At 53.6% G+C, this 25,953-nt stretch overlaps 1 protein-coding gene across 3 annotated transcripts in view; it reads right to left on the reverse strand.

Annotated features, from left to right (window-relative positions):
- Positions 1–25,953, reverse strand: part of PEX14 (peroxisomal biogenesis factor 14) — a 139,093-nt gene continuing 113,140 nt past the window's right edge. For all 3 annotated transcript variants that reach the window (XM_032301789.1, XM_032301787.1, XM_032301788.1), the window contains 5 exons: positions 11,176–11,261; positions 7,934–8,036; positions 6,691–6,788; positions 2,908–2,999; positions 1–1,283 (listed from right to left, as the gene is read on the reverse strand). In XM_032301789.1, coding sequence (XP_032157680.1) covers positions 836–1,283; positions 2,908–2,999; positions 6,691–6,788; positions 7,934–8,036; positions 11,176–11,261 — 827 coding nt within the window. In that variant the 3' untranslated portion in view covers positions 1–835. The remainder of the gene's footprint in view (positions 1,284–2,907; positions 3,000–6,690; positions 6,789–7,933; positions 8,037–11,175; positions 11,262–25,953) is intronic.

Raw genomic sequence — 25,953 nt, forward strand, 5'->3', positions numbered from 1 at the left:
TTAAATAGTGACAACTCGTATTTATTACAATTATATACAGTAGCATCTTGTATTCTGAAACCTCTACCTGATCACACAAATGAACATGTGTTTCTGGGTGGGAAGGGCAGACAGGGAGGCCCTGGCGCCCGGCTCCTACGTGGAAGAGCAAAGCACGTCCCGCCACGGGGTCAGCTGGGCCACGACGCAGCAAGCGAGGACGGCGGAAGTGCAGAATGATTTCATTCGTCTGGAAGGATGACGGGGCACGGGGGAGCCGGGGCAGTGCGTGGGGCAGCATCACCTGGACGAGACCTGGCTGTGGGGGGCCCCGGCGGGGGGGGCCCAGCCGAGAGAGAAGAGCACGGGGCTGTGGCTTCCGGAGACGTGACAGGACGGCCCCCTGCCCCTCGTGAGGCAGATCAAGGAGCCGCGGCAGGACAGCAGACACCCCAGGGCAGCCCTGCCCCCACGGGGACCCGGAGCCCGGTAACTCAGCTACCTCTGGTCATGCACGGGTTCGGTCAGCTGAGAGGCCCGCAGATCCGCCGTGGCCGAGACCTCCGTCTGGGAGCCGGGGCGCAGGGCGGCGGAGCCCAGAGCACTCGGCAGCCCCCGCCGGGCATGAGCCGAGGTCACAGGCCCGTGGGGCCGGGGCCGAGCCGAGGAAGTGGCGGGCTGGGGCTGGCATTCGGGTGAGGGGCAGCTGGCCGCACGGAAATGCGACCCCACGCACAGGGCTCGGGCCCCACGGAGGCTGCAACGGCGGTGCCCGGACACGGGTCGAGGCCGCCCTCCCAGAGCCAGAGAAGGAGCCAGGCCCCGGCGTCCCTCTGGCGGGGGACCAGCCCGGGGCCTAGTCCCGCTCGTTCTCGTTGCTGGCGCCCTCCGGCCGGCGCAGCTTCTCCACCTGCTCGTTGATCTGCCCGTCCCCGCCCCGGCGGTCCTCCCTCTGCACCCCGAGGCAGTGCTCCTCGTCCACGCGGCTCGCGTCCTCGTCCTCCTCGTCCTCCTCGTCCTCCCTCTCCTCCTCCTCGCCCTGCACCTCCATCCGCACCTGGCCCTTGACGTCCACCACGCCCTGGCCCTCCTCCTGGGCGCCCAGCAGGTGGTAGGTGGCCGTGGAGCCCTCGGGGCTGTGGCCCTCCTTCACGGGCGAGGACGACGTGGACTCGTTGCTGACGGGCGAGATGTCACTGCTGCTGTGGTGGTTGGCAGCCGCGGGGCTGGAGGGTGACGGGGTCTTGACCGGGATCTGCCAAGACGGGATCTTCGGAGCTGAGGGCGACGGCGGGAACTGCCTCCTGACAGGGGACGAGAAGCAGGGTTGGTCTGGGACTCTGGGGCCCTGAGTAGAGCCCCAGGCCCCACCCCCTGGCACAGCGCTCCCCCCGGGCCGCCGAGCAAGGCACAGGATGGACTCAGCCCCTCACCTCCCTGCCTGCCGGCTTCCCCAAAAGAAGGCCTCTTGGCCGGCCGGAGGCGGGAGCAGCGGCGGTGGAAGCCAGCGGAGGCCTGTGCCGCTGCGGCCCTGCTCTCCGTCCCTCTCGGGCCCTCCCTGCTGGGACTGGGCCCACCTTCCCTGGCAGGGACTAGCCACCTGGCCCCAGGGGCTGCCCCCACCGAAGCCCGCTCCCCCCTGGCCCCTCGGCCCTGGAGCAGGGGCGGTGAGGACCGGGAGCCAGCAGGGCACTGAGACTGAGCCAGAGAGTTGGGAACCCAAGCCACACGGCCTCGACTCCATCTACCTTGTCCATGGCCTGGCCGGAAGTGGGAAGACCGGCCGTGGGGTCAGAAACCTCCCAACCAGAAGGGTAACAGTGGTGCACTTTGCCAGAAAACCCCTGAGCTCCACACTGGACAGGGAAGTAGCTTCTCTGCTCCCGCTTCCCCACCCTGCGCCCTGCGCCCACAGCCGGCCGGCCCAAAGCCAATGCCACGAGGGACCGGAAGGTCACGTCCACTTGGCGACCTCCAAGGCTCGTATCTCTGAGGTTCAGAAACAAAGGACTTCTCCTCCTGACACACCTCTCTTAGGGCCGCTTTCCTTCCCTTCGAGAGGGCCTAGAAGTAGGTGCCTTGGACGACCGGATCCCCCAGTTGGGGCCACAAGACCCTGCAGCCCCCACCTTTGACCCCAAGTGAAGGGCCACCTGGTGCCTTTGGACCCCCTCACGGAGTCCCCACGAAGCCCCGGAGAACTGAGAATGCAGGAAAGGCCACCTGAAGCCCCTCACTGCCCCTCAGGTGAGGTGACCCACTGTCCCAGTACCTATCCCAGGACGGAGTGGCTCCTGGGACACAGGGCTTGTGGTTTTAAAAACAGGATAAGTGGGTCACCCTCCACTCAGGGCAGCACTGGTCACACAGCCTCCCCTGTGGGGGTTCATGGAAGGTGCCAGCACCGCAGAAGGACAGCAGAAGGAGACCAAAGGAGCTGGGGAGGGGGTGGCTTGCACTGATTCTGTCCCTGCCTCGAATCTAGAATCCTTCCAACCAAGGACTCCCTGGACTTTGGCGAAAAACTTCTCTGGGGCCAAACAGTCCCCGAGCGGCCCGTGCTGGGGCTCAGGACAGAGGAGGAGGTGGTGTCTCTGCCTGGAGGCCCTGCTTCAGGATGGGGATGTTCTTTGTCCCAGGTCCTGCATTTTGGTTCCAAGTATCCCTGAGCGGGTCTTGACAGGGCCGAGGAACTGCTGTGCTCGAGAACTCGGGGGCACTGCACACTGTCCCCGGTGGAGTGGGGAGGGAGGGGGCCTCCCAGGGAGGGAAGGCAGAAGCTCCGAAGATTCCCAAACTCAATGCCTGAGTCGCCCAGCTCCATCAGGCGCCGGATGCACAGGGTCCCTCGGGGAGACGCGCCCCTCCCACGACAGTTGGCAGGGCCCCTGGAGCGCCGGCCCGAGCCCACGCCCGCTCTCCTCCTACCGATTTAAAAGCAGCCCTTTCAACGAGTTAATTTCCGACTTGAGCTCATTGATATTCTGAGACTCCAGGATCCAGTTGGTAGATGTGGTGGCCTGAAAGTCAAAACACGGGAGAACAAGTATCAGAGAGGCACCTCCCCTCCGCCCCACGGGGCTCAGAGGCCAGGGTGGCAGGAGGGGCTGCCGCTTCTAGAGGACCCAGGGCGAGGGTGCGACACCCAGGGCCTGCTATGTCCTGGACACAGACTGGAGACCCCTCGGGAAGGTTCTGCCCCTGGGTCTCTCTGTTCCAGGGATGGCACCCTCTGTCTGGGCATCTGACGATGCCGGCAGTTGTGACGCGTACTTAGATCTGTAACAATGGTATTCGGACTGTGTCAAACAACCGCCACGCAAGGGCCCTTATCCCCAAGAGCAGCAGACGGAACTGTCTGCAAGAGAAAGTGATCCCCCGTCTGGTGTGTGCCACCAAGCGAGCTGGGGGCTGCGAGACCATGCCCCACGGTGTGCCAACAGCCCGCTGTCCGCTCTGCAGCCATTTCCGCCCGTGTTTGAAATGTCCCATTAAAACTAAACTAATCAACTAAGTGCATTCGAGCTCCACACGGACTGCTCCCCCGGAGCTGCCCTCCCTGGGATTGTGTGAGACAATCCCAGCACACACAGGAGGGAACCCCGGGGCCGAGACCAGCGGCCGCCACGACCCACGCTGGACAGCCCACCTCATTCCGCGGTGCTCCGCAGGTACTGGGGGCGTCTTTACCAAGTGAAGGTTTGCGGGCAGCCCTGCGTCGAGCAAGTCTGTCGGCACCATTTTCCCAACACCATCTGCTCACTTTGTGTGTCTGTGTCACGTTTCGGCAATTCTCGCAGTATTTCAAACTTTTTCATTATTGTTGTGTTTGCTATAGTGCTCTATGATCAGTGCATATAACTCCCTGAAAGCTCAGCTGACAGTTAGCAATTTTTAGCAATAAAGTATTTTTAAATTAAAAGGTATGCACGTTTTGGGGGTATAATGCTATTACACCCTTAACAGACTATAGTGTAAACATAACTTTCATACGCACTGGGAAACCAAAAAAGTAATTTGACTCACTTCATTGCAACACTGGCTTTACTGTGGAGATCTGGAACCAGACCCGCAGTATCCCTGAGCTGCTGCCCATGCTGGAGGGCCGGGGAGACCACTGAGCACCTGCCCGGCTGGCCCCCAGCTCCAGCCCCAAGCAGGCCAGAAGGCAGGCTTCTCCTCGGAAGCAGCTTCCCACGCCACTGGGCAGCCCGTGGTTCCTGCCGCAGCAAGGTCAGGCCCCCAGGCTGTACCCTGCTATCTGCAGAGCTCCAAAACGCGCGGGCCACACCACCCGTCCGCAGCTACCACTTTGGGATGATCCTGAAGGCTCAGCAGAGAAAGAAGCTGTCCCAGGACCTAACACCAAATCCCTCCCTGAAGAGGGCCCGCGGGAGAAACCGCCACAACCCCTCGGACAAACGCCATCCTTGACCATTTTCCAAATAAACTTCAGAGAACCACACAAAGATTTTTCTTTGGCAAATCTTGTTGGGTTCGAGGAGAAGAGGAAAGTCCAAACAGTGGTCCCCCAGATGGCGGTTGCCGGTGGCCACGTGGCCCATGAAGTGTTTACGGGCGCTTCCCGGTGTGATGGGCCCAGGTGTGGGGGCCGCACCCGCCAGCCTGGAGGTGGGGGGAATGAGTCGTGCAGGACCCAGCTTCCCTGATGCCTCTACCCTGGCCTGACCCAGAAACCGGAACTGTAAGTTCAGGAGAATGTAGGGAGGCCCAGACTGGGAGAAAGGAGGGACCCCGGCTGTTCCCACCAGCCGGGGGGGGGCTCTGACCTGGGGTAGGGCCCCTGCTCGGGCAAGCACTCCTCTACAGGAGAAGCCCTGCAGAGGGGCTGGAGGTCTGGGAGGGAGCGCACGCAACCCCCCGCAAACACCAGTCGCCCGCACACACATCCCCTTGGGGTCCTTACTCCAGACCACCAGACGGCGCAGACCCAGGAGCCACCGTTCTGGCTTCTCGGAGACCTTGAAAGCCATAGCAGCCCATTAACAAGGGAGCAATTTCCACTCACCGGCCTACAAAGGACTCAAATTTCCAAACGCATATGGTGCCAGATGCCAGGATTTAGAAATAAAATCTGACATCTGGGGCTTTTTAGCCAGTCTCTTTAAAAAACAGTTGTAGAAAACTCTCAGCCTTCAGTTTTATGTAGGTTTTTTAATTACTTAACGCTCTTCTTTTTAATTTTTTACAGTGCTGCAGTAGGAGTTTGGAAGCCAGATATAAAAACTTACATTACAGCTGAGAAAACACAGCTCTGAGTCGCTGGTTTATGGGGTAACCGAAGTCTTCACACGTTTGGTTCAGACACCACACCAGTGAGCCCCGCTTCAGTACAAGAGTGGATGAAAGGGGGCTGGGGACGGGCAGGGCGCGGGGGGCACCGTCAGAGAAGCAAGCACGAGAAACTCAGAGAGCCGGCTCTCAGCCTCCAAGCACCATCTTGCCCCCAACCCCCTTAAAATGCAACATGTGGTCTTAATCTTAATGCTTAAGGTCTGCAAACAGTTTGCCAATTTCCGGAATGGCTTCTGGCCACTGGCAGGCCACCGCTCCCAAAGATAATAGAGAGCAGGGTGGGGGCCATACCCCAGCCTTCCCGGCTGCTTTACGGGCTGCCCGCCCACGGGGAGCACCACTGTGGCTAGAGGTGGCCACGGGCAACCACAGCCATCTGAGGAGGAAGTGCAGGCAACGCACTTGAAGGGGATTCTTGGGGACCCTCTTCAAAGGAAGCACCCCAGATTCCATCAGAAATGGAAAGATTCCTGTTTCACTTGATTTCGCAAATGCAAAAGATTTGAGTGCGGGCTCCCATGTGGCTCTGCACTGGGCGGGGCTTCTGGGAGAGCCACTCAGAGGAGGTCCCTTGACTGTATGGGCTGTGCGTGGAAGCAGCCAGAAAGCAGCATGGGGAAGAGGAGGGAGTGGGGAGCACAGAGGATGTCCTGGAGCCCCTGGACCAGTGTCTCTTGGACTGGATCTGTCCAAGACAGTGCCCCAGGAATGACCCATCACGCACCCACAGACCCAGGCTGGCTGCCGACAGGAGCCAGGCCTTGCTGTGGGCACAGACAATGAAGGTGGTGCCATTACAGATTCAATTTACAGGTGAGGAAATGAAGACTCAGGAAGGTTAAGGAACTTGCCTGTGCTCACACAGCTAGCCCGTGGCAGACGCAGATTTCAACCCAGGCAGTCTGATCCTAGGCTCTCATTCTGCCGAGACTACTCAGATGTGGGCAGTGAGGCATGGAAAACTGCCCTGGGCGACCCCAGCTGGTGCGCCTTTGGGGGTCACCTGATTTCATGGGACTCAAGAGAGCTGGGTGCAGAGAATCCGCCCATTGTAGCAGACGTCACCTGGCGCCTGGCACACTTCCCCTACTTCCCTGTGACCTAACATGCTTGTGGACACCTATCCTGTGTCCACCCCAACCATGTCCAGAGCTTGGGTGTGGGCTCCCGCAGGAGGGCCGCAGGCAAAGAGCTGCTTCTCTCCGCTCCTGCTAGGAAGGGACACAAAGAGAGTGACTGCCTCCATTCTCTGCAGAGGACAGTGTGGGCCCCTGGTCCGGGCAGGAGAGAAGACAAGAGTCGGCCCCCATGGAATGCAGTGAACCGGGCACAAAAGCCCTGGTCTGAGCCCCGAGCAGGGCAGACCTGGATCCGGAGAGGGTCAGGGACGAGTACCTTGGCTGCAGCCAGTTCATGGGCGAGCTCCTGGACCTTCTGCTGCTGCTGAATCAGCAGCTCCTGGACGGACGCTAAAGTCATCTGTAACTGAGTCACTGGGAGGAGAAAGCAGTCGCATCTCTGTTAAATGATACACACGGATTCTTCTTGTCCACACACCTAGAGCTGCCGCATCTCACTGATCCGCAGACACCCCCACCCCCACCCCGCAGTGCATGTAATTTATCTGCGCTCTGGGCCAGCTACCTGCCCCGTAGCTAACCTCTAGCATCCCCACTCCATCTTCCCATTGTGCACTTGTCCGTGGTCAACAGTATATCCGTCCGAAACCTCTCCCCTCCAATTACACGTGCGTATGATGTGCTCGGCTCTGCCGACTTCCGTGCCCCCTCACCACAGCCCCTCACCGCGTCCTGGTGGGACCTGCGGACTCTCCCGTGCTGGCAGAAACGCATCTCAGGTCCGCGACCCTGGGAGCGGTTCAAGGCTACAGCCCTGCCCTCCACCTCCAGTCCCGAGGCTGCAGGTGCCCCGCACCACCCCCGATCACGGTGTCAGCACACCCCGTAGGAGCCATGGGCCCCCGGGGCCGACACACCACAGCGTTTCTGAGGGCTCTGCGAACGCACTCTGGCGGGGACAGGCTCCTCCTGCCTGGGACAGTGGCACTAGAACTTGCGGGAGTTTTTAGTTTCAGAGCCTCCACCTAGTAAACAAGTTTATAAAGAGGAAAAGCCACCTCTGGTGCGACAGGTCCCAGCTAATCTGGGCCATCGCTGGGGCACCGGGTAATGAACGCCAGCCCCGTGGAGTCGATGACAGAGGAGGTGGCTGGGGTCCTCGGAGCCGCAGTAATTACAGCCTTTCTTGACCCTGCGCTGGATTCTTAGAGGGAAGGGGGAAAAACCGCCGAAAACCCCCCTGAAAACCTCACAGAAGCAGAAATTAAAAATGAACTTTACAGCCCTTAGAAAGGCTGTCATTTTATTCCCCTTATTAATATTCTGAGGTTGGGAGCCTTTCCGTAAAAACATAATTAATTGAGGCCGCGCCGACAGTAAACAAGCAATTTCAAATTAAACCGAAATGACGGCGGCTTCATTTGCAAATGTGAACAGATTCTCAGAGCAGATAAATGAAGTCACCACATAAAGTGGAGACGGAGGGGGAGGGGCGGGGCAGAGAAGGGGCTGCTCGCCGAGGCTCGGAGGGGCGACTTGATGGAGTCATTAATCTTTACCTGTCTGTGCCACGCTGCCACTCAGCTCCGAGAGACTTGCCTCCATCCTTTCCAGGTGCTTCCTGTCCTCTCGGCCACCCATGATGAGAGGGAGCAGGTATCTCTAGAAGGAGCAGGGCAGGCATGAGCAGCGGGCGCGTGCGGGGGGTCATTCTCCAGCCACCTCGCAAATTCTGCCCACCCACTTCTCTCTGCCACCCCTGGGCCTCGGAAACCCGACGCAAACACCGTAAATGAGACGCTTGAAAGTTACGAGGCTGATTAAGATTCTGCATAAGGACGAGGACCAGGAAGTAGGGACAAGTTAAAGTCAAGTCAGTCTATTTTGGGCCCTTTTATTTAATTACCTCCATGATGCTACGTATATTTCTGTAACAAAAAATATTTAAGATTCTGCTTTGAAAGCTGTAAGATAAAAATGTAGAAGGTGATACAAGACAGTGACACCCCTGGTGGCCTCTGGGCAACAGCGGGAGGGACGCTTTCGACTGCACACTTTTCTGACCCTTTAAACATTTTGACCCACGTGAATGATCCACCATTCAGAGACAAATGAGCAAAATAAAACAAACAAAAAATTATTCAAGAAACTAGATGAAAATCTACAGCAGATTTCGGGGCCTTTGGTCCTTTTCCGAGGGAACAATACACGGTATTCTGAGGCCAGTGAAGGACGTCACAACTCAGTTATTTCTAAACTAAGCCTTGAGTCCTCAGAACCCTCGGAACCAGCGTCCTTCGGGAAGAGTCAGACGCGGTCAAATTCTTCCAGACACAAGGCCAGAAGGCACAGGAAGGGGCAGAACCTGAAGAAACTGACCCTGGGGAGAAGGCAGCAGATGCCACAGGGCAACCAAACAAGGCGGCCCAGAATTTGGGAAGCCCAGGCGAGGATGCGGGTCTTGGAACATTCAGGAAGAAGGCAAGTGGGGCGTCACGGGTAACTGGCTGTCCGCTTTGAGGTGGGAAGGGGTGGAAGGTCGGTAGCAGGGCGGCCGCTGGGAGGGCTGGGTGACAGAACACGGGCATCACACCCCAGAAGCTCTGTATTTGATGCCTCTTGTTTCGGAAGCAAGAGCTCAAGTCTCTGGCTTTAACGGGGGAGGGGCGAGCAGGCACTGGAGGCAGCAGGGGCCGGCAGGTGGGGTAACTGGCAGGTGGGACCAAAGCACTTGGCTTCCTACTCCATTTGGGGCCCAGATGGGGAAAAAGGCAGCGACTTCTCCATTAAGGGTTCCGTCCTAGGGAAGGACAAGGAGCGCTCTCTCACGAGGTGTCTGCGGAGACTCCCTTCAGGAGCGACTCCGGAGTGAAGATCATTATTTAGCAAACACACTGAAGCATTTTCTATTTCGCAAAGTGCTTTTCAACCACTATGTGAGTTATTACCCACAACTGAGCGGAAACTCACCAAATGCAGCCTTACTTTCCAGGCTGAGAGTTTCCCGAGGATAAGTCAGGGATTCTCACACATGTAACACGCGAAAACCTCTGAGATCAAAAAAGCCAAAGGAGAGAGCACACGCTCCCCTAGCCTGCATGGTTACATGGTCACAAAACAAGGTGAGGCCTCTTACCTTTTTTTTTTTTAATTTAAAGAAACGAAAAAAATTCTCATCACCACGGCCACTGGTCTTTCAATGTCTCTTGCATTTTTTAAGGCAAAGAATAAAGATCAGAACTTCACGGGAAAAACTGAGTATGTTTTCTTCGCTGCAACAGGAACTACGCTGCTTCCAGCAGAACACAGGCTGTCCGAGGGCAGCCATGTGATCATTACGTACCGCTGAGTAGAGCCGGGACATTATTTTGAGAATTGTGGCTTAGAATTTTACTCTTCTTAGTGACTACACAGTGACTGGAAATAGGCTTCCAGCACACAGGGTAAGGGAAGGGCATTGGGTCAAGTGGAGAAGTCCCAGGACCTCTAACATTTTGCTTCTGGATTTTTGACATGGAAATTTCCAATTCCAAGAATAGACGTTCCGCTGAAAAAAGTATACTCTGCAACAACCCTGTCACTAGCTTTTGCAGAAGTCAAAAATTAAAAATCCCGGAGTTGAAACACGTCTCACGTGCTGAAAGTGACAACGGTGAGGCCGGGCGTCCATTCCGCTTCTAAGGGCGGGAGCCGCAGGCGGCATCGGGAGGAAAGAGGCCTTCTCTCCAGGAACAGCAGAGAGCAAGTCCTCTGGCCACTGTTTTGCCTTTTATCTCCAGGGCCTACCCTGGCTCTGCATCCTCCAGAAAAGACCTGCCTGCTTCTAGTCAAAGTTAGTCTCTGGTAGTTCGTATCTGGTTAGTATTTGATATCAAGAAGTACGTGTTCATTTCATGCATGCGGTTCTGTTGGAAGCAACCAAGACTGGGATTCTGAGGGCTGACTATGAAGTTTGGGGGGAAAATCCTAGATTTACATGGATGCCAACACAATACGTAGAAGACAAAACCAGAGCCCATAACTAAGACCTGAAAACAGCATAGAGAGTGGTTCCCGTGTGCCAGGCACATAGACATTCCAAAGGAGCTTCACCACAGCCTTGTGAGGTAGATACAACTGTCCCCATTTTACATATGGGACCACTGAGCTCCAGCTAAGTGGCAGAGCCGGGATGCAACACAGCCACTGGGCTCCAGTGCCCCTGCTCTCAACAACCTTGTCATTCTGTCTCTTAAAAATGTTCCAAATGGGGCACCTGGGTGGCTCAGTGGGTTAAAGCCTCTGCCTTCGGCTCAGGTCATGATCCCAGGATCCTGGGATCGAGCCCCACATCGGGCTCTCTGTTCAGTGGGGAGCCTGCTTCCCTTCCTTTTTCTCTGCCTGCCTCTCTGCCTACTTGTGATCTCTGTCTGTCAAATAAATAAATAAAATCTTTAAAAAAGAAAAATGTTCCGACTGCTCAGCGTATGCTGGGCACTGTTCTAAGTACCCGACACAGCCTGCTGATGGACGGGCCCCACGGTCACTCTGCACAGTGGGGACTCTGAGGAGAGATGCCCAGAGTAGCAGATGAGCAGGGTCTGAAGTCGTCAAGGCACCCGCCCAGGTGGTGGCAGGGTCGGAGACTGAACCAGATGCCTCCCACAGAAAACGTGCTCATGCGTACTCCGCCCCGGGACAGCTGCTCTCCTGCCATCGCGCTCCAGGGCTGGGCACCTCGACACAGATCAACCTCGGGCCGGGGGCGGGGGGGAGTGGGGCTGAAGGCTGGGGTGGGGGGCACAGGGAAAGGCGGACGTACCTTGTAGAGCTGGTGAAAGCCGAACGCGATGCCTGCCGTGATGACAGCCAAGGCACCGTAGTCTCTCCATCGGGACCCGACGGGGCCTGAGGTTGGGGGAAAAGGTGCATCAGGAGAAGTGCACGCATCCTTCCCGGGCAGGGGAGGGCACGGGCACCATCTCTTAATCTCGAAGGACCAGCAACTGCGACACGCAACTGTAGGACGCAGCATGTGCCAGTGGGAACAGCGGCCTGGCCGCGTCCCCTTCTTCGGTCCAGGCTCTCGGAACAACCCGCCTCAACCGCACATCTGCTGGGTGGAGGTGGGTAGCCGGGAGCCAAGTCCCGGGGCGGCAATCAGGTGGCAGAGTGATCTACAGACCTAGGCCATGGTCTCCACTCTCCGGGAACAAAGGGTCCTGAGAGGCTGACACAAACACACTTGGGTGTGCATCAATACGCATTCCCACGCCCCAGTGCAGACAGGGATGAGCTAAGAGCCACCTCAGAAGAGGGGAGGGACAAGGAAGAAACAGAACCATCTGTGTGTTTGAGACTTCACGAAGCGTCGGCTGTGTGCCCGACAGTGCTGCAGGCCCAGGGCCGTGGGGTGACGAGACCCCGGTGCCCTGGCCTGCGCCACCCTGAACTGTGCAGAAGGCAGCTGACGAATGACGGAACAAAGTGACTCCAGAGAGTGACCAGGAAGGTTCAGTGCGGAGGGGGGCCTGGCAGGCCCATACAAGTCTTGATTTCGGGGTCCTGAGTTCGAGCCCCACACTGGGTGGAAATATTACTTAAATAAATAGAATTTTAAACAACAACAAAAAGAAGGCCCAATGAGGCCATGTCGGGGGGGAGGGCCAGAGAGGGGAGCCGGGGGTGGCAGGGTCTTAGAGGAGGCAGACGCTGAAACATGTGGGGTCCCAGGGACAGAGCTCGAGGAAGGGGGCAAGCAAGTGCCAAGGCGGGGTTGACTGGGCTCAAAGGAGAGAAGGCAGCTGGTGTGGTCCAAGTGAGCAAGTGGGCCTACCCACGAGGGGAGACGGGCGAGAACCGAGCGGAGGCAACCGAGAGGGAGTGGTGGAGGGGGTGGTGGGGGAAAGAGGTGGGACACCCAGCAGCCAGGTGGAGAGCGGGGTCGGGCCACCCGATCATCATCGGTCACAGGCAGTGGGGTCACTGAAGGCTCTGAATCTGGGAGCGGCACAGGCAGCGTACATTCCGGGAAAACAACGCCGGGTCCTACGAGGGCCAATAGAAGTTGGGCGGGGAGGGACGCAGAGGTGGGAACAGGCTCCTGCCAGGGGCTACAAAAGGTGAGACCAACCGGGAGAGGACAAGAGGCTCAGGAGAACAGAGGCTGCTGTTGGGCGGGAACCAGACACGGACAGCCAGTCCCCCTGCAGGAGCAGGCCCCTAGCCTGGGGCTCTAGAACACCATCTCAGGGGCTCCCCCGACTCCTGAACGGAATTCCAATCCCACAGGAGGAGAGCGGAGGTTTCTACCTCATGATCTTTCCCAGGGACGGTTCACAAAGGGCTTGCATGTCCACAATCTCTCCGGACGCTCTGCCTCCTCTCAAGAGATCGGCCACGAAGGCACCGCACACCATTTCCAGAATGATCAGTGGGGCAGGACGCCAATCGGGTCTGCAGAATCAGACCACAGTGCCCACGGCAAGTTCTCCGGAGGGCGTGCACCCGGGGTCTGCTGTTATGACAAGGAAGCTAGGGTCTGGACGCACATTTGGGAGCAAAAAAGTGAAGAGAGAAGGGCAGCAGCTGTCCACAACTTCCTGAAAAGTGCAGCGCGGCTCCCGGAGCAGAGCGCCGTGGGCACCTGCGGGGACAGACACTGTGTGTCTCAGCCTTCACCTCCCCCAGCGCCCGCAAGCTCGCCAGGTACTCGTCATATCCTGGCATCTCTGGACAAAGGGGAAGAGGAGAGGGACCTTCTCCAGGCTCAGTGGCAGGGGGCCCAAGGAGCAAAGACCTCCAAGGGGCGAGGGAGACCCTCCCTCTTCCCGGAGCTGCTGAATGGGGTTTCAGGAGGCAGATGGGACTGTGATGCAGGGGCCTGGAGGAGGCTCTCCTTGGCCAGTTCCCCTCACCGCCAGCAGGGCCTGTGGACCCCAAACCAGCCTCCCAAGGTGGCCCAGCCCTGGAGTCTTGCGCACACGCTGTAATCACCAGGTGGCCTCGCCCTCAGCCCCCAGCGCCCTTTCTTGTTTGGCAACTTTTGAGTGGCTCATGGATACATGTGGTCTAAATGGCACAAAGCACCTGTCACCCTACTGCCAGCTGGTTCCCTCCACCACCACGAGTCCCCGTGAGCAGCTCCCTGTCTGGCCCGAGACTTCTTACGCACACAGAAGACAACACAGATATGCCCTATTTTCCTTCTCGTCCTGCTTTGTTGCCCAGAGCTGCGTAATACTCCATTGAAGCCATTCCCCACTGATTTCCAGCCTCTACTATGTCACAAAATGCTGCCCACAAGGGCCGTGTACACATCATCTCACATGTATGTATGAGGACACCTGTACACATGAATTCCTAGGAGCCTGGGTTGGAGGTACGTGCGATGTGCAAATTCTGAAAGAGATTTTTTTTAATTTTTTTTTAGAGATTTTATTTATTTATTCAACAGAGATCACAAGTAGGCAGAGAAACAGGCAGAGAGAGAGGAGGAAGCAGGCTCCCTGCAGAGCAGAGAGCCCGATGAGGGGCTTGATCCCAGGACCCTGAGACCATGACCTGAGCCGAAGGCAGAGGCTTCAACCCACTGAGCCACCCAGGCGCCCCAGAAAGAGATTGTTAAATCGTCCCCCCTGGGAGCTGAGCCGGTCCACTCGCACTCTAGGTAGAGTGCCTACCCCTCACGGCCGCCAACACCATGGGCTCATCACACCGGACTGCTGCCCGTACTAAACCAGAAGAGACGACTTCAAGCCCGTTTTCGTTTGCACGCACCTCGCTGTGAGGAAGGACCCAGCATCCCTGCAGCACCTGTCCTTTTTGGCCTATTGTGTATGATCCCTATTCCCCTACTCAATGTCTTTAGCAATGTCCTCATCAATTTATAGAAACTTCTTATACAGCTGAATGTGGCTTTCAGGAGGCAGAGGTGACAGTGATGGAAGAGCCTGGAAAATAAGCCCCCCATCTCTGACAGAAGTTGTAAAGGTCCGGGACACCTGGGGGGCTCAGTCGGTTAAGCATCTGCCTTCGGCTCAGGTCATGATCCCAGGGTCCTAGAACTGAGTCCCGCATTGGGCTCCCTGCTCAGCGGGGAGTCTGCTTCTCCCTCTGCCTGCTGTTCCCCCGGCTTGCGCGCGCACTCTCTCTCTCTCAAATAAATAAATAAAATCCTTTTAAAAAATTGCAAAAATCCTTCCCAGTATATTTTTCTTTTGACTCTGCTTATGGTGTCTCCTGGTGTGTAGCGTACCCATGTTTATATAAATGCATCCGTCCACTCTCGCATGGGCTCTGGGATGTGGGTTATGGCAAGCCAGGACATCCCCGCTCCCTCCCAGGGTTGTGTAGTGACACGCAGGGTCACAGAAACTGTCTCCAGAAAGGAGCTCCACCGGGGCGTCTGGGTGGCTCAGTCTCAGTCGATTAAATGTCCGACTCTTGATTTCGGCTCAGGTCATGACCTCAGGGTCCTGGGATGGAGCCCCGTCCCGGGCTCCGTGCTGGGTGTGAAACTTGGGATTCTCTCTCTCTCCCTCTCCCTCTGTCCCTCCCCCGACCCCCTCTCTTAACAAGAAAGAAAGGAAGGAACTCTGCGGCTCTGCTGTGGGAACACCCCCAGGCAGCAAGCGTCTATGTGGCGAAGCTGCGACTCATGAAATCGTAAGCTCTGAGACCACTGAGACCATGGATGGACCTTTCACCCTGACCTGGAGGAGCCAGGAGGCTCTGAGTTCCGGGCAACCTTCTCGTTTGTCTCATTCCAAGTCCACTCTGCTCTGAGTGCCCTGATACAACACCCAACACCCAGCACGAGCTCATTTTTAGGAGGAAAAAGTGGAGACAGAGTAACCTTATCACTCTTGGAGAGAGTCGCTGGCCAGGAGGGCTCTCATCCATGCGCAGAACATCCATCCCTGCTGTCAAAGTCATCAGAGAGAGCACCTTCAAGACAGGCACGTGTCCAGAATTCTGTATTCACCACCGACTTCTCAAATCCCCCGTCAAAACCTTGCAAGAGAACAGCAGCAACCGGGCAAGAAACTAACAAAGCCGAAGTCTGCCTGGGTCCTTCTTGCCACAAATGTACGCTGTCTTGAGAAGCGCAGCCTCTCGTCCCGTGCGCAGGGGCTGGACGGCTGAACAGGTACTGGCAGTTCACGGGTTCGAGAACCAGAGCCCCGGCGACAGCTGCAGCGGCCTCCCCAGAGCGCTGACCTCCTCAGCACCAAGCAACACCTGTGGCGCCCTGCCGGCCGCACCCTTCACCCGCCGCACCGCACCTCATTCCTGACATGCTCGCGTTAAGAACATTTTATTGCCCCTTGGTTTTCATTATTAATGAAAAGGGACCAGAATGATCTTTCCTAAAGTTCAGAGAGTCTATAAAGACAAGAAGCTGAAATGCCATTTTACTCGTTTTGGAGATGTGTGATACAATTCTGTCTTGTGGTGAAATGAAAAAGGAGAGAAACTAAGACGGAGGGAACTCTGACCTGCCGCGCGCCTTTCAAAGGGTAACGGACGGGGGCTCGCGGGAAAGCGTTCGGCGCAATCCCAAACTGGCTCAGAGCCCCAGCCATGACCATCTGGAGTCCCGTCTGCCACCGACCCTGGGGCCCATCTTCCCCAAAGCGGGTGCAGACCCCCCCAGGAGCACGGAGAGCAGGCGCTCCTCGAACGTCCAGAATTTTATAGTCCAGGGCAGAAAATGGGGCTGGTCACTTTTCCGCTCTCACTCAGAAGAAAGGGGAGTGGAAGGAATGAGCTTTTTAAAAGCTTCAGAGCCTCCAATCTGGAAGCAGAGTCCTGTCTGCGTACAAAGCCGACACGAAGCCCGAGATCAGAGATCCTGGTTCCACACCACCAACCCGACGGCTCCCAAGGACATTCTCCTCTTCTCGTCAAGCACAGGCCATTTGACTGAAGGTGGCAGAGCGCTGCTACGTTGGAAGAACAGAGGAACAATGATATGTTTACTGTCGCTCAGGTTCAAACTGTCCCCAGCACTCCCACAACAGGCGCGACCAGCTCACGAGCTGAATGGCCCAGTATTTTACCAAGACCCCATCACTGGCAGCAGGTGTCTCCCCACACGTGCATTGCTGGCCCTGCTCCGCTGTCTCGGGCAGCAACGAGGTCCGAGGACAAACGCGCAGGGAGAAGAGCGTGGGGTTCTTCGAACCTCAACGGCTTCTCTGACCTCCCAAGGACTCTGTCAGTTAGTGGGAGCTTGGACACTCTCCGCGGAGGTCCGGCTGCCCAAAAGCGATTCCACAGTGTACGGCGGCCCCATCGGGGGCAGGAGAGACGCATCCCTGGGACTCCCTAACCATTCCGTGAACACATGTAAACCAACATGACTCCATTCCTTTAGTTAAACCTCCGCGGACCAAGAAATTCTCACCTAGTAGGCAAGGACAAACATCGGGTAGCACGTGTGGGGCTGGCAATCCCACACACACCACAGCAATGTTGAACTTGAAGCCACCTGGTCATGCACCTGGACTCAATGATGCCATGGAAATGCTGCATCCGCTAACGGGTCATCAGCAGAGAAGAGCTGGAGACGGCCCAGGATCGTCCTGCTGTGGCGGAGGAGCACGCGGAGCTTCTGACCACGCGGAGAAACTGTCAAGTCCTCGGGGAGGCCAACAGCCTGAGCGCAGGGCAAGGTCCCCTCCACACTCCCCAAGGCTGGGGCTGTGATGCCACACGGTGCCGCATCTAGCTGCTCAAATCATCCCAACAAGCCACCCTGAAAATTAAATAAGACAGGCTCCTCTACAGCAAGGTCCTGGCATCAAGCCAGTCTGCCAAACCTGGCCTTGTTACGGCACGGAGGGGCGGGGCTGGCGACACACACGGAGGCCGGCGACCCGCGGGACAGTTGTAACGGGTGGAGCTGCGGGGGGCTGGCCACCGTGTGGGGGGCTCACTGAGGCCCACGGCAGAGCATGGCCGGCGGCAGCCGGAAGGACACACCAACTGGAGAGCAGGAGCTAGAAACACAACAGCTCTGAACAGAAGCACCTGGACAGCTGTGAGGCAAAGACACCACAGTAGCCCCACAGCAGTCACCTCTGAAAATCCAAGACCTGTCTTCACGTGAACATCCTGTGAAAGACAATCTTCCCACTTCCCATGGGCCACTACGCTATCGCTAGTGTCATCTTCAGGCAGGAAGGACACTGACAGTCATATCTATATCCTCACTCACAGATTAAAATATATGAGCTCTAATTAAACTGTAAGAATTCAGAAGAGCCCAGGAATAGGCCCAGGCGTATCTAGTCCAGGATTCTTCTGACGAAGAGGTCCACGTAATTCTACGGGGAAAGAATAATCTGTGTAACACCTGTGCCGGGACAAGTGGAGAGCCACGGAGGGAGGAAACTGAACCGCGACCCTCCCCTTGTGTCATACGTAAGCATGAACTCAAAACAGATCACACACTGAGGCCAAAAAGCAAAAATTCTAAAGCTGCTGTAAGAAACCAGAGAAGAAAATCTTTGGGGTGGGCAAAGACATCTTAAAAAACAAAAAGAATGAGCCATAAAAGGGGAAAAAAAGAATAAAATGGACATGATCAAAAGCTTGAATCAGGGCTTTTCAAAAGACACTGCCAAGAAAACAAAAAGGTACATCACAGACTGGGGGTGGGGGGACTATCTGCAAAACGTGTACTTGATAAAGGGCTACATCCATACAACTCGACAATAAAACGACATGATCTGGAAGAAAGTGCAAGATTGGAAGAGATGATCCATGAGAGACCTATGCATGGCCAATAAGCACATGAAAATATCACTAGGAGTCATTAGAGAGATACAAATTAAAAGTACAATGAGGTTCTATTACACACATATTTCTAGGATGGCTAAACTTAAAACCTGAGAATACCAAGTGTAGACAAGGATGCAGAGCAACTTAAATTCTCCTGCATTGTTGAAGGGAGTGTAAAATGGTGTAACCACTCTGCAAACTAGTCTTATAATTTCTTACAAAGTCAAACATCCACCTAACGTGTGGCTAAGGCAATCTACTCCCAGGTGTGAAACTGAGAGAGAAGGAAGCATGCTTGCACTTGCACGTGAATGTTCACGGCAGCATTCATTACTCATAAGAGCCCCAAACTAGAAACCCAAAGAACTATCAATGGTCGATGGACAAATTGTGGTATATCCAAAGAGCGAAGTAATAGGAGTTAGCAAACTGCCCACTTGGCTAAGCCCCACCTTGGCCTACTTCTATCCAGTTGTGAGTTCAGAATGGTTTTTATATTTTAAAGGAATGGGGGGGTATATGTCACAGAAACGTGTGTGTGTGTGTGTGTGTGTGTGTGTGTGTGATCTGATCAGACTATATATCTCAAAGGATCAGTCTCAAAGAATTACCTTGGGGTAAAGAAACTAGACACAGAAGACTACCTGCTATATGATGCGATTTACGTGAACATCTCTGGAAAACTGAAATTGCATGATCCAAAGTAGACTGCTGGTTCGAAAGAACCTGATGTTGGGGAGAAGACTGGTGCGGGGCAGGGGGCACAAAGACACTTCCTGGGGTCATGGGAATTTACTATATTGTAATTGTAGTGTTGGTAACATGAGTTAAATGAGTTACAACTTGTGAATTCACCAAGCTATACACTTAAAATTGATTTTTTTTTTTAAGATTATTTATTTATTTGCGAGAGGGAGAGAAAGCATGCACACACACATGCAGGGGAGGGGCGGGGGAGAGGGAGGAGCAGGCTCCCCGCGGAGCAGGGAGGCCAGTAAGGGGCTTGATCCCAGGACCTCAAGATGATGACCTGAGCCAAAGGCAGATGCTTAACTGAGCCACCCAGGCACCCCTAAAACTGATTAATCTTCTTGTGTATAAATCATACTTCAGGGGCACCTGGTGACTCAGTGGGTTAAGCCTCTGCCTTCGGCTTGGGTCATGATCTCAGGGTCCTGGGATCGAGCCCCACATCGGGCTCTCTGCTCAGCAGGGAGCCTGCTTCCCCCTCTCTCTCTGCCTGCCTCTCTGCCTACTTATGATCTCTGTCTGTCAAATAAATAAATAAAATCTTTTTTTTAAAAAATCATACTTCAAGAAAGCTGACTAGAAAGAAAAATTAAGAAAAATCCAGAAATACAAAACTGCCATATGACCTAGCAACTTAACTCCCAGAGGTCTACACAAGAGGACTGAAAACATACACCCACATCGGACTTGCACACAAGTGCTCTCAGCGGTGTGGTTCAGGTTGGCCAAAACTGAAGGTAACCTAACTGTGGGTCAGCCGGTGAGCTGCTAGACTCGAGACGGTCTGCCCATACAACGGGTGCCGAGAAAAGCAATACAAAGGAAGTGCTGCTGGATGCCAGCCCGCGGAGAAGCCACAAAAGCGCTCACTGCAAGGAGGCAGGCACGGGGGACCACATATAGGATGATTCCATTTACCAGAAATGTCCAAGAAAGGTAAATTTACAGCGACAGATTAGTGCCTGCCTGGGGTGGGTGGTGAGAGTCTCAGTAAACAGACACAGAGGATCTCATCTGGGAAGGAAAGTGCTCACACTGATTACGAGTGTGCCACTCAGTAAGACACGGAAAGTCAGGAACTGCACCTTTGAGACGGGTGAGTGTTACGATATGTAAAATGCACTTCGGTAGCTTCGTGTAAAAAATTTTTATTATCATATGGTTTCACTTATTTGTGGAGCATAAGAAATAACACGGAGGACATGGGGAGATGGAGAGGAGAAGGGAGTTGGGGGAAATTGGAGGGGGAGATGAACCATGAGAGACTGTGGACTCTGAGAAACAAACTGAGGGTTTTGGAGGGGTGGGGGGTAGGAAGTTGGGTCAGCCTGGTGGTGGGTATTGTGGAGGGCCCGTATTGCATGGAGCACTGGGTGTGGTGCATAAACAATGAATTTTAGAACACTGAAAAGTAATTAAAAAAATAAAAATTTAAAAAACAAAAAAATTTAAAAAAAATTTTTTTAAACCTCTCCAACGTTGGGGGAAGTAAAGTTATCACAGATAAGACACCAAAACCGTAAGCTGTAAAAACAAAAATGAAAACAACAACAACAAAACAAAACAAAACAAAAACCCAAAGATAAACGGACATCATCAGTTTTTAAACCTTTTCCAAAAGACAATGTCAAAAAGAAAAAGGTAGCCATGGGCCACGAGGAAATCCTGACAGACATCCAACAAAGCACATGAATCCAGAAGATGGGAAGAACTCTTCCAACTCAAGAAGATGATTAAAAATTGGCAAAAAATGGGAACAGCCGCTTCACCGAAGAAGTTATGCAAATGCACGGTGAGCACGTAAAGAGACGCTCAACGTGATTAGCCATCCCGGAAACGTAAACTCAAAGCACTATGAGATACCGCTGTATACTTGTGAAAATTGCTGGCGTTAGACAAGACGGAAAACATCCAAGAGCGAGGCTACGAGGCGACCACATCTTTCACACGTTGCTGATGCGGATGGGAAATGGTGTTACCACTTTGAAAACAAGTTTGGCAGTTTTTGTTTGTTTGTTTTTTAAAGATTTTATTTATTTATTTGACAGCGATCACAGGTAGGCAGAGAGGCAGGCAGGAGCAGGTGGCGGGGGAGAAGCAGTCTCTCTGCTGAGCAGAGAGCCCGATGCGGGACTTGATCCCAGGAACATGAGATCATGACCTGAGCCAAAGGCAGAGGCTTAACCCACTGAGCCACCCCGGCGCCCCAAGTCTGGCAGTCTCTTATGGAGACAGACATTCACTTAACGTATGAGCCAGCAACTCCACTCAGGGGCATTCACCCAGGAGACATAAAAACATACAGACTTGCACACGAACATTCGCAAGAGCTTTGAGCATCATAGCTCAGAACTGGAGACAGCCCACAGCCCCACAGGCTGTCCGCCGGTGAACGGACAAACATGGCCCATGCCCACCACAGAATACTGCTCAATAGTAACAAGTAGTTATGTACAAGCGGTAAATAACAAGTACCGCTTTGCACAGTGACTTGAATAAAGCTCAAAAACATTATGCTGAGTGAAAGACCAGACCAGAGAGAGTACATACTGTATGATTCCATGTATAAAAAACCCCAGCAAAGAAAAGTCTAGTGAGAAGCAACGGATGGCAGACCAAGGGTTGCCCCAGAATCAGGCTGGCCGGGAACAGGGCACAAGGGAATGTTCTGGGGTACCGCCAATGTTCGACAATGTGGTGATGCCCACATGGGAGTGTCCACCTGTCGAAGCTCAGAATCATACAAATAAAATACATGTGTTTTATTTTAGGTAAATTATACCTCAATAAAACTGATTAAGAAAAAAAAAAAAGGGTTAGAATTTTTAAAACAAAGAGAAGAGGTACAGGGAGCCAGCAGGGACTGCGAACAGCAGCCGGCAGCGTGGACTCCGGGTCCTCCCTCTGCTCGGCGGGCAGCTGACACCAAGGGGAGAAGCAACACCTGAGAATTCACATTCAGCTTTTTTTTTTTTTTTAAAGATTTTATTTATTTATTAGAGAGGGAGATCACAAGTAGGCAGAGAGGCAGGCAGAGAGAGGGAGGGAAGCAGGCTCCCCACTAACCAGAGCCCGATGTGAGGCTCGATCTCAGGACCCTGGGATCATGACCTGAGCCAAGGGCAGAGGCTTAACCCACTGAGCCACCCAGGCGCCCCCACATTCAACTTTTTAAAGTGCCCCCCCCAGCAATTTCTGATACCTACAAAGGACTATAACATTTATATACGTTATGAAACATGATGAATTAGCAATCCTAAACCCACCTACTCTACCAGCTAAAGCTTTTCAAATACCGCTGAAACTAGCCACGTGCTCCTCTCCACCCAAGGGAAACCACCATCCTGCAGGCAGTGCGTTTTCTAACTCAAACCTTCTGCGGGATAGGAAAAGCTGGGAACGTGCCCACCAGGACAAGGACTGCACTTCTCAGCCTCTTGGGCAGAGGGTGTGGCCGTGTGTCCTTAGAAGGTCGGCCCTTCTCCCTCCTGTCCCTCCCCGTGCCGGCTGGACGGCAGAAGGGACAGCTGGGGCTGGAGCTGTCCCACCGGAGCACAGGCCGGCTGCCGGCCAGGTGTCGGGGTGCAGAGCACGTTCACAGAACTGAGGAATAGTCTTCCATCTAGTTTAAGGCCACTCTTGTCTTGGGTTTCCTGTTATTTGTTGCTGAAACTTGGAAAACGAACACAGGCTGCACTGGGGGCAAAGATACAATCCTACCTACCACCAGCACCAGAGACGCTTTCAGCGGCCTAAGAACCCTAAGGCTTGGCTTCTTTACTTGGTTCTTTCCTGCGACACTTGCCCTCCTCAGTGTCTCCAAATAGCACTTCTGCGGCACCCGCATGGCACCGCAATGGGGGAACCACAAAGCACAGAACACACAGGGTACTCGCTCTTGAAATGCTAAGCCACTTATTAAACCAATCACATGGACAAAAGAAAAAATATCCTCTCCTAGAAATTAGAGAAATACTTCCTTCAATACACAAGCCAAAGCCTCCTATGTACGTCAAAAGCGAGACGTGCCCTCGTAAATCCCGAAAGCTGTCCCCGTCGCGCCCAGCAAGACGGCACGGGTTAGTCCTCGCTGGGCTCCCGCAAGCACTGGGCTTTCCTCTAAATGGTCAAACGGCGGCCTCCCGAAGGCAAGGCCCGTCCTCCGCGCCCGCAGCCCGCATGGCCTAGCACACGGGAGGCCCCACTCGCTGGCTGCCTGGGAAGCCCCCCAGCCCCGCTGGCGGTATTACAGGAACAGCCTGTCGATTCCCACGCGCATCTCCACTACCACCCACCCATTCAACAAGCACTTTCAGGGCTGAGGCTGAGTGTTGGGCTACAGATCTTGAAAAAAGAAAAAAAGCCTCTAATTCCAGGAACTCCGACATAAAAGACAAGTGAATACACACTTAAGGGTAGTATGGCAGGAAACAGGGGACTGAGCGCAGGCCAAAGGGAACCTCCGTCCTGCTGGAACAGAGGCATCTGAGAGCGTCCCTGGAGGAGCTGGCGGCTGCCCCCGACCCTGAGAGACAGCAACGAGCTGGCCGGGCAAAGAGGGGAAGGCGCTCCGGCAGAGCATCTGGACAGCCCCTCACACACTCCCAGAACACCTTCCCGAACTCTCCACGCAGCGTTCTCTCAGATGATACCAGTCATTTTCATATTAGTCTAAGAATAATATGGTCAGACAGGTAATACAGCCTCAAGAATGATTAGGTGACACATTTTGATGTAAAAAAAAAAAAAAAAATCAATGTACTTCTGACGGTCCATATGCCTTTGCCTTAGCCTGGTTGCTCTTACCTGTCTTGGCTGGTCAATGAACTGACCATGTCCCCCTCCGCCCACCCAGTTAAGCCTCTCCCAAGGTCTGAGGTGCCCCTTGGCCTCATCTGCACCACTGGCTTCACCTGGACCTACTTCGCAGGCACCGCTCTTTGCTTAACTGCCTTTTCTGCTCAACAAGAAAAACTAGAGAAAGCAACTAAGTCTTATTAATCACTTCACCGCAGGGGTCTAGCACAGTGCCTGGCCCAGAGCAGGAATAAAATAATAAATGCTTGCTCAGTGAATGAAGATATTCAAGGTAAGTATAGGTGCTAAACAGGGCTATGAAGAAGCACAGTGAGAAAGAACCCACACTCTTGAGATTTCTAATCAAATGTCAAAGCCTTTCAATAACCTCACACACGTACATCCTAATTGAAGCTACACAGGTCACTCTTTGAAAGACCTAAGCTGGTTAACAAAGACAGTGAGGGAAGATATTTAAGCCTAAGAAAAAAAAATATTATCCTACAAAATTTACAATGGCCCTGCCTAAAGCCCAAAGCTACCTTGCTTCTTGTTTCTTTGGGAGGAAAGAAGAAAAATCAGCTTGCAGCAAATCAATCAAGCACTTATCAGAACTTTACGTGCAGGACTGGGTAGGCGCTGTGGATATACACACGTACCGATTCCTGATTCAAAGCTGGACAAAAAGAGGGGCACCTGGGTGGCTCAGTGGGTTGAGCCACTGCCTTCGGCTGGGGTCATGATCTCAGGGTCCTGGGATCGAGTCCCGCATCGGGCTCTCTGCTCAGCGGGGAGCCTGCTTCCTCCTCTCTCTCTCTGCCTGCCTCTCTGCCTACTTGTAATCTCTCTGTCAAATAAATAAATAAAATCTTTAAAAAAAAAAAAAAAAAACAAAGCTGGACAAAAAGAAAGCAAAACGAGAAGCAGAGAACATCAGATTTCCTCTCGAATCCCAGTCTGACTTTCCCAGAGCTCTGCCTGACTTTCCTCTGAGCCCTGACAACACTGGTTTATTCTCACACCAGGTGACATGAAGCTTCCCCTCAATGTCAACCTCCTACTGCTTTCACAAAGACTTCTCTGACTTCTCTAGCCCACATTAATTTTTCTCTTTTCTGTATTCTTACGGAATTTCTTGTCTGCATAATTAATTTTGGCATTAAATCACAATGTCTTTGATTATTATCCTTTTCTTAAGAGTTCATCTTTTCTCTCCCAGAGAGCCTGTAAGATTTTTAAGGATCATGTTTTGTATCTCTGATGACACACAGTAGATGCTTAGCAAACACGGGCGGACTGACCTGGTGCCTTTACGGCAGGTGTCCAAGTTCCCTTTGCTGACACAGGCATTTACCACCAGCTCAAGGTCAACCACATTCACCAAAGAGCAGAGACACCAAAAGAGGTACAGGGTGGGACATCTGCCACCAAAGAAGAAGGGCCAGTGGATCCAGAGGAGATCATCCAAGAGCACCGGGCTCCCCGGGGCGGTCTTGAAAAAGCTTACCCCTCCCCAAGACGTGAGCATCGGGGGCTGAGCCCAGAGAATCCCATTTTCTAGGCTAAGGTTCAGAGATGGAGTATCTGCCCTTAAAGAGCCAAGACATGTAAAGAAAGGGCTCTGGATGTGAAATGGGCAGGAATACACATGAGCGGAGGCCATAAATCCCTCCCAGGACGCAGACAATGCCTCGGTGATAAGCATACAGATTGCACACCTAGTTCAGAAACTCCCCTGAGTTTGCTTGTAATTAAGGGGGTTAGAAAGGTAAAAAAAATATATAAACCCAATTAATCATTTAAATATTTAAAGTCAGATTTTTTCCTCACTCCAGGATTAGTATATTTCATAACGCCGGCAGCAGACAGCCCTGGTTTTTACTGGGGTTCATTTTAGAGCATGTTTAAACTAGTCAGATTGAGTGATGCTTCCAGCAACTAATCGCATGTCAAATAAAAGATATTTTATGTAATAAATTACCGCTACAAGTAATTCAAATGTCATTTATCAGTTTTATTATCAGTCAGGCAAAGTCTTGTTTCTCTATATTAATCAAAATCAAGCTTTTTTTTTTTTTTTCCTTTTGAGCAGTTTTGACACCTCTTGGCAAAAGTACAGAAGTGAAGAGGTAGAGTCACCCCCGGAGCTGGAAGGAGCGGTGTAACAGTACAAGAGGAACAAAGCTCGACAATGACAAGCAGAAACTTCAGGAATTTAAAATTGCCATTACCATTGTTTTTATACTAGCGTCAAAGCAGGAAG

Source organism: Mustela erminea, chromosome 10 (assembly GCF_009829155.1).
Source record: "Mustela erminea isolate mMusErm1 chromosome 10, mMusErm1.Pri, whole genome shotgun sequence".
Lineage (NCBI taxonomy): Eukaryota > Metazoa > Chordata > Mammalia > Carnivora > Mustelidae > Mustela > Mustela erminea.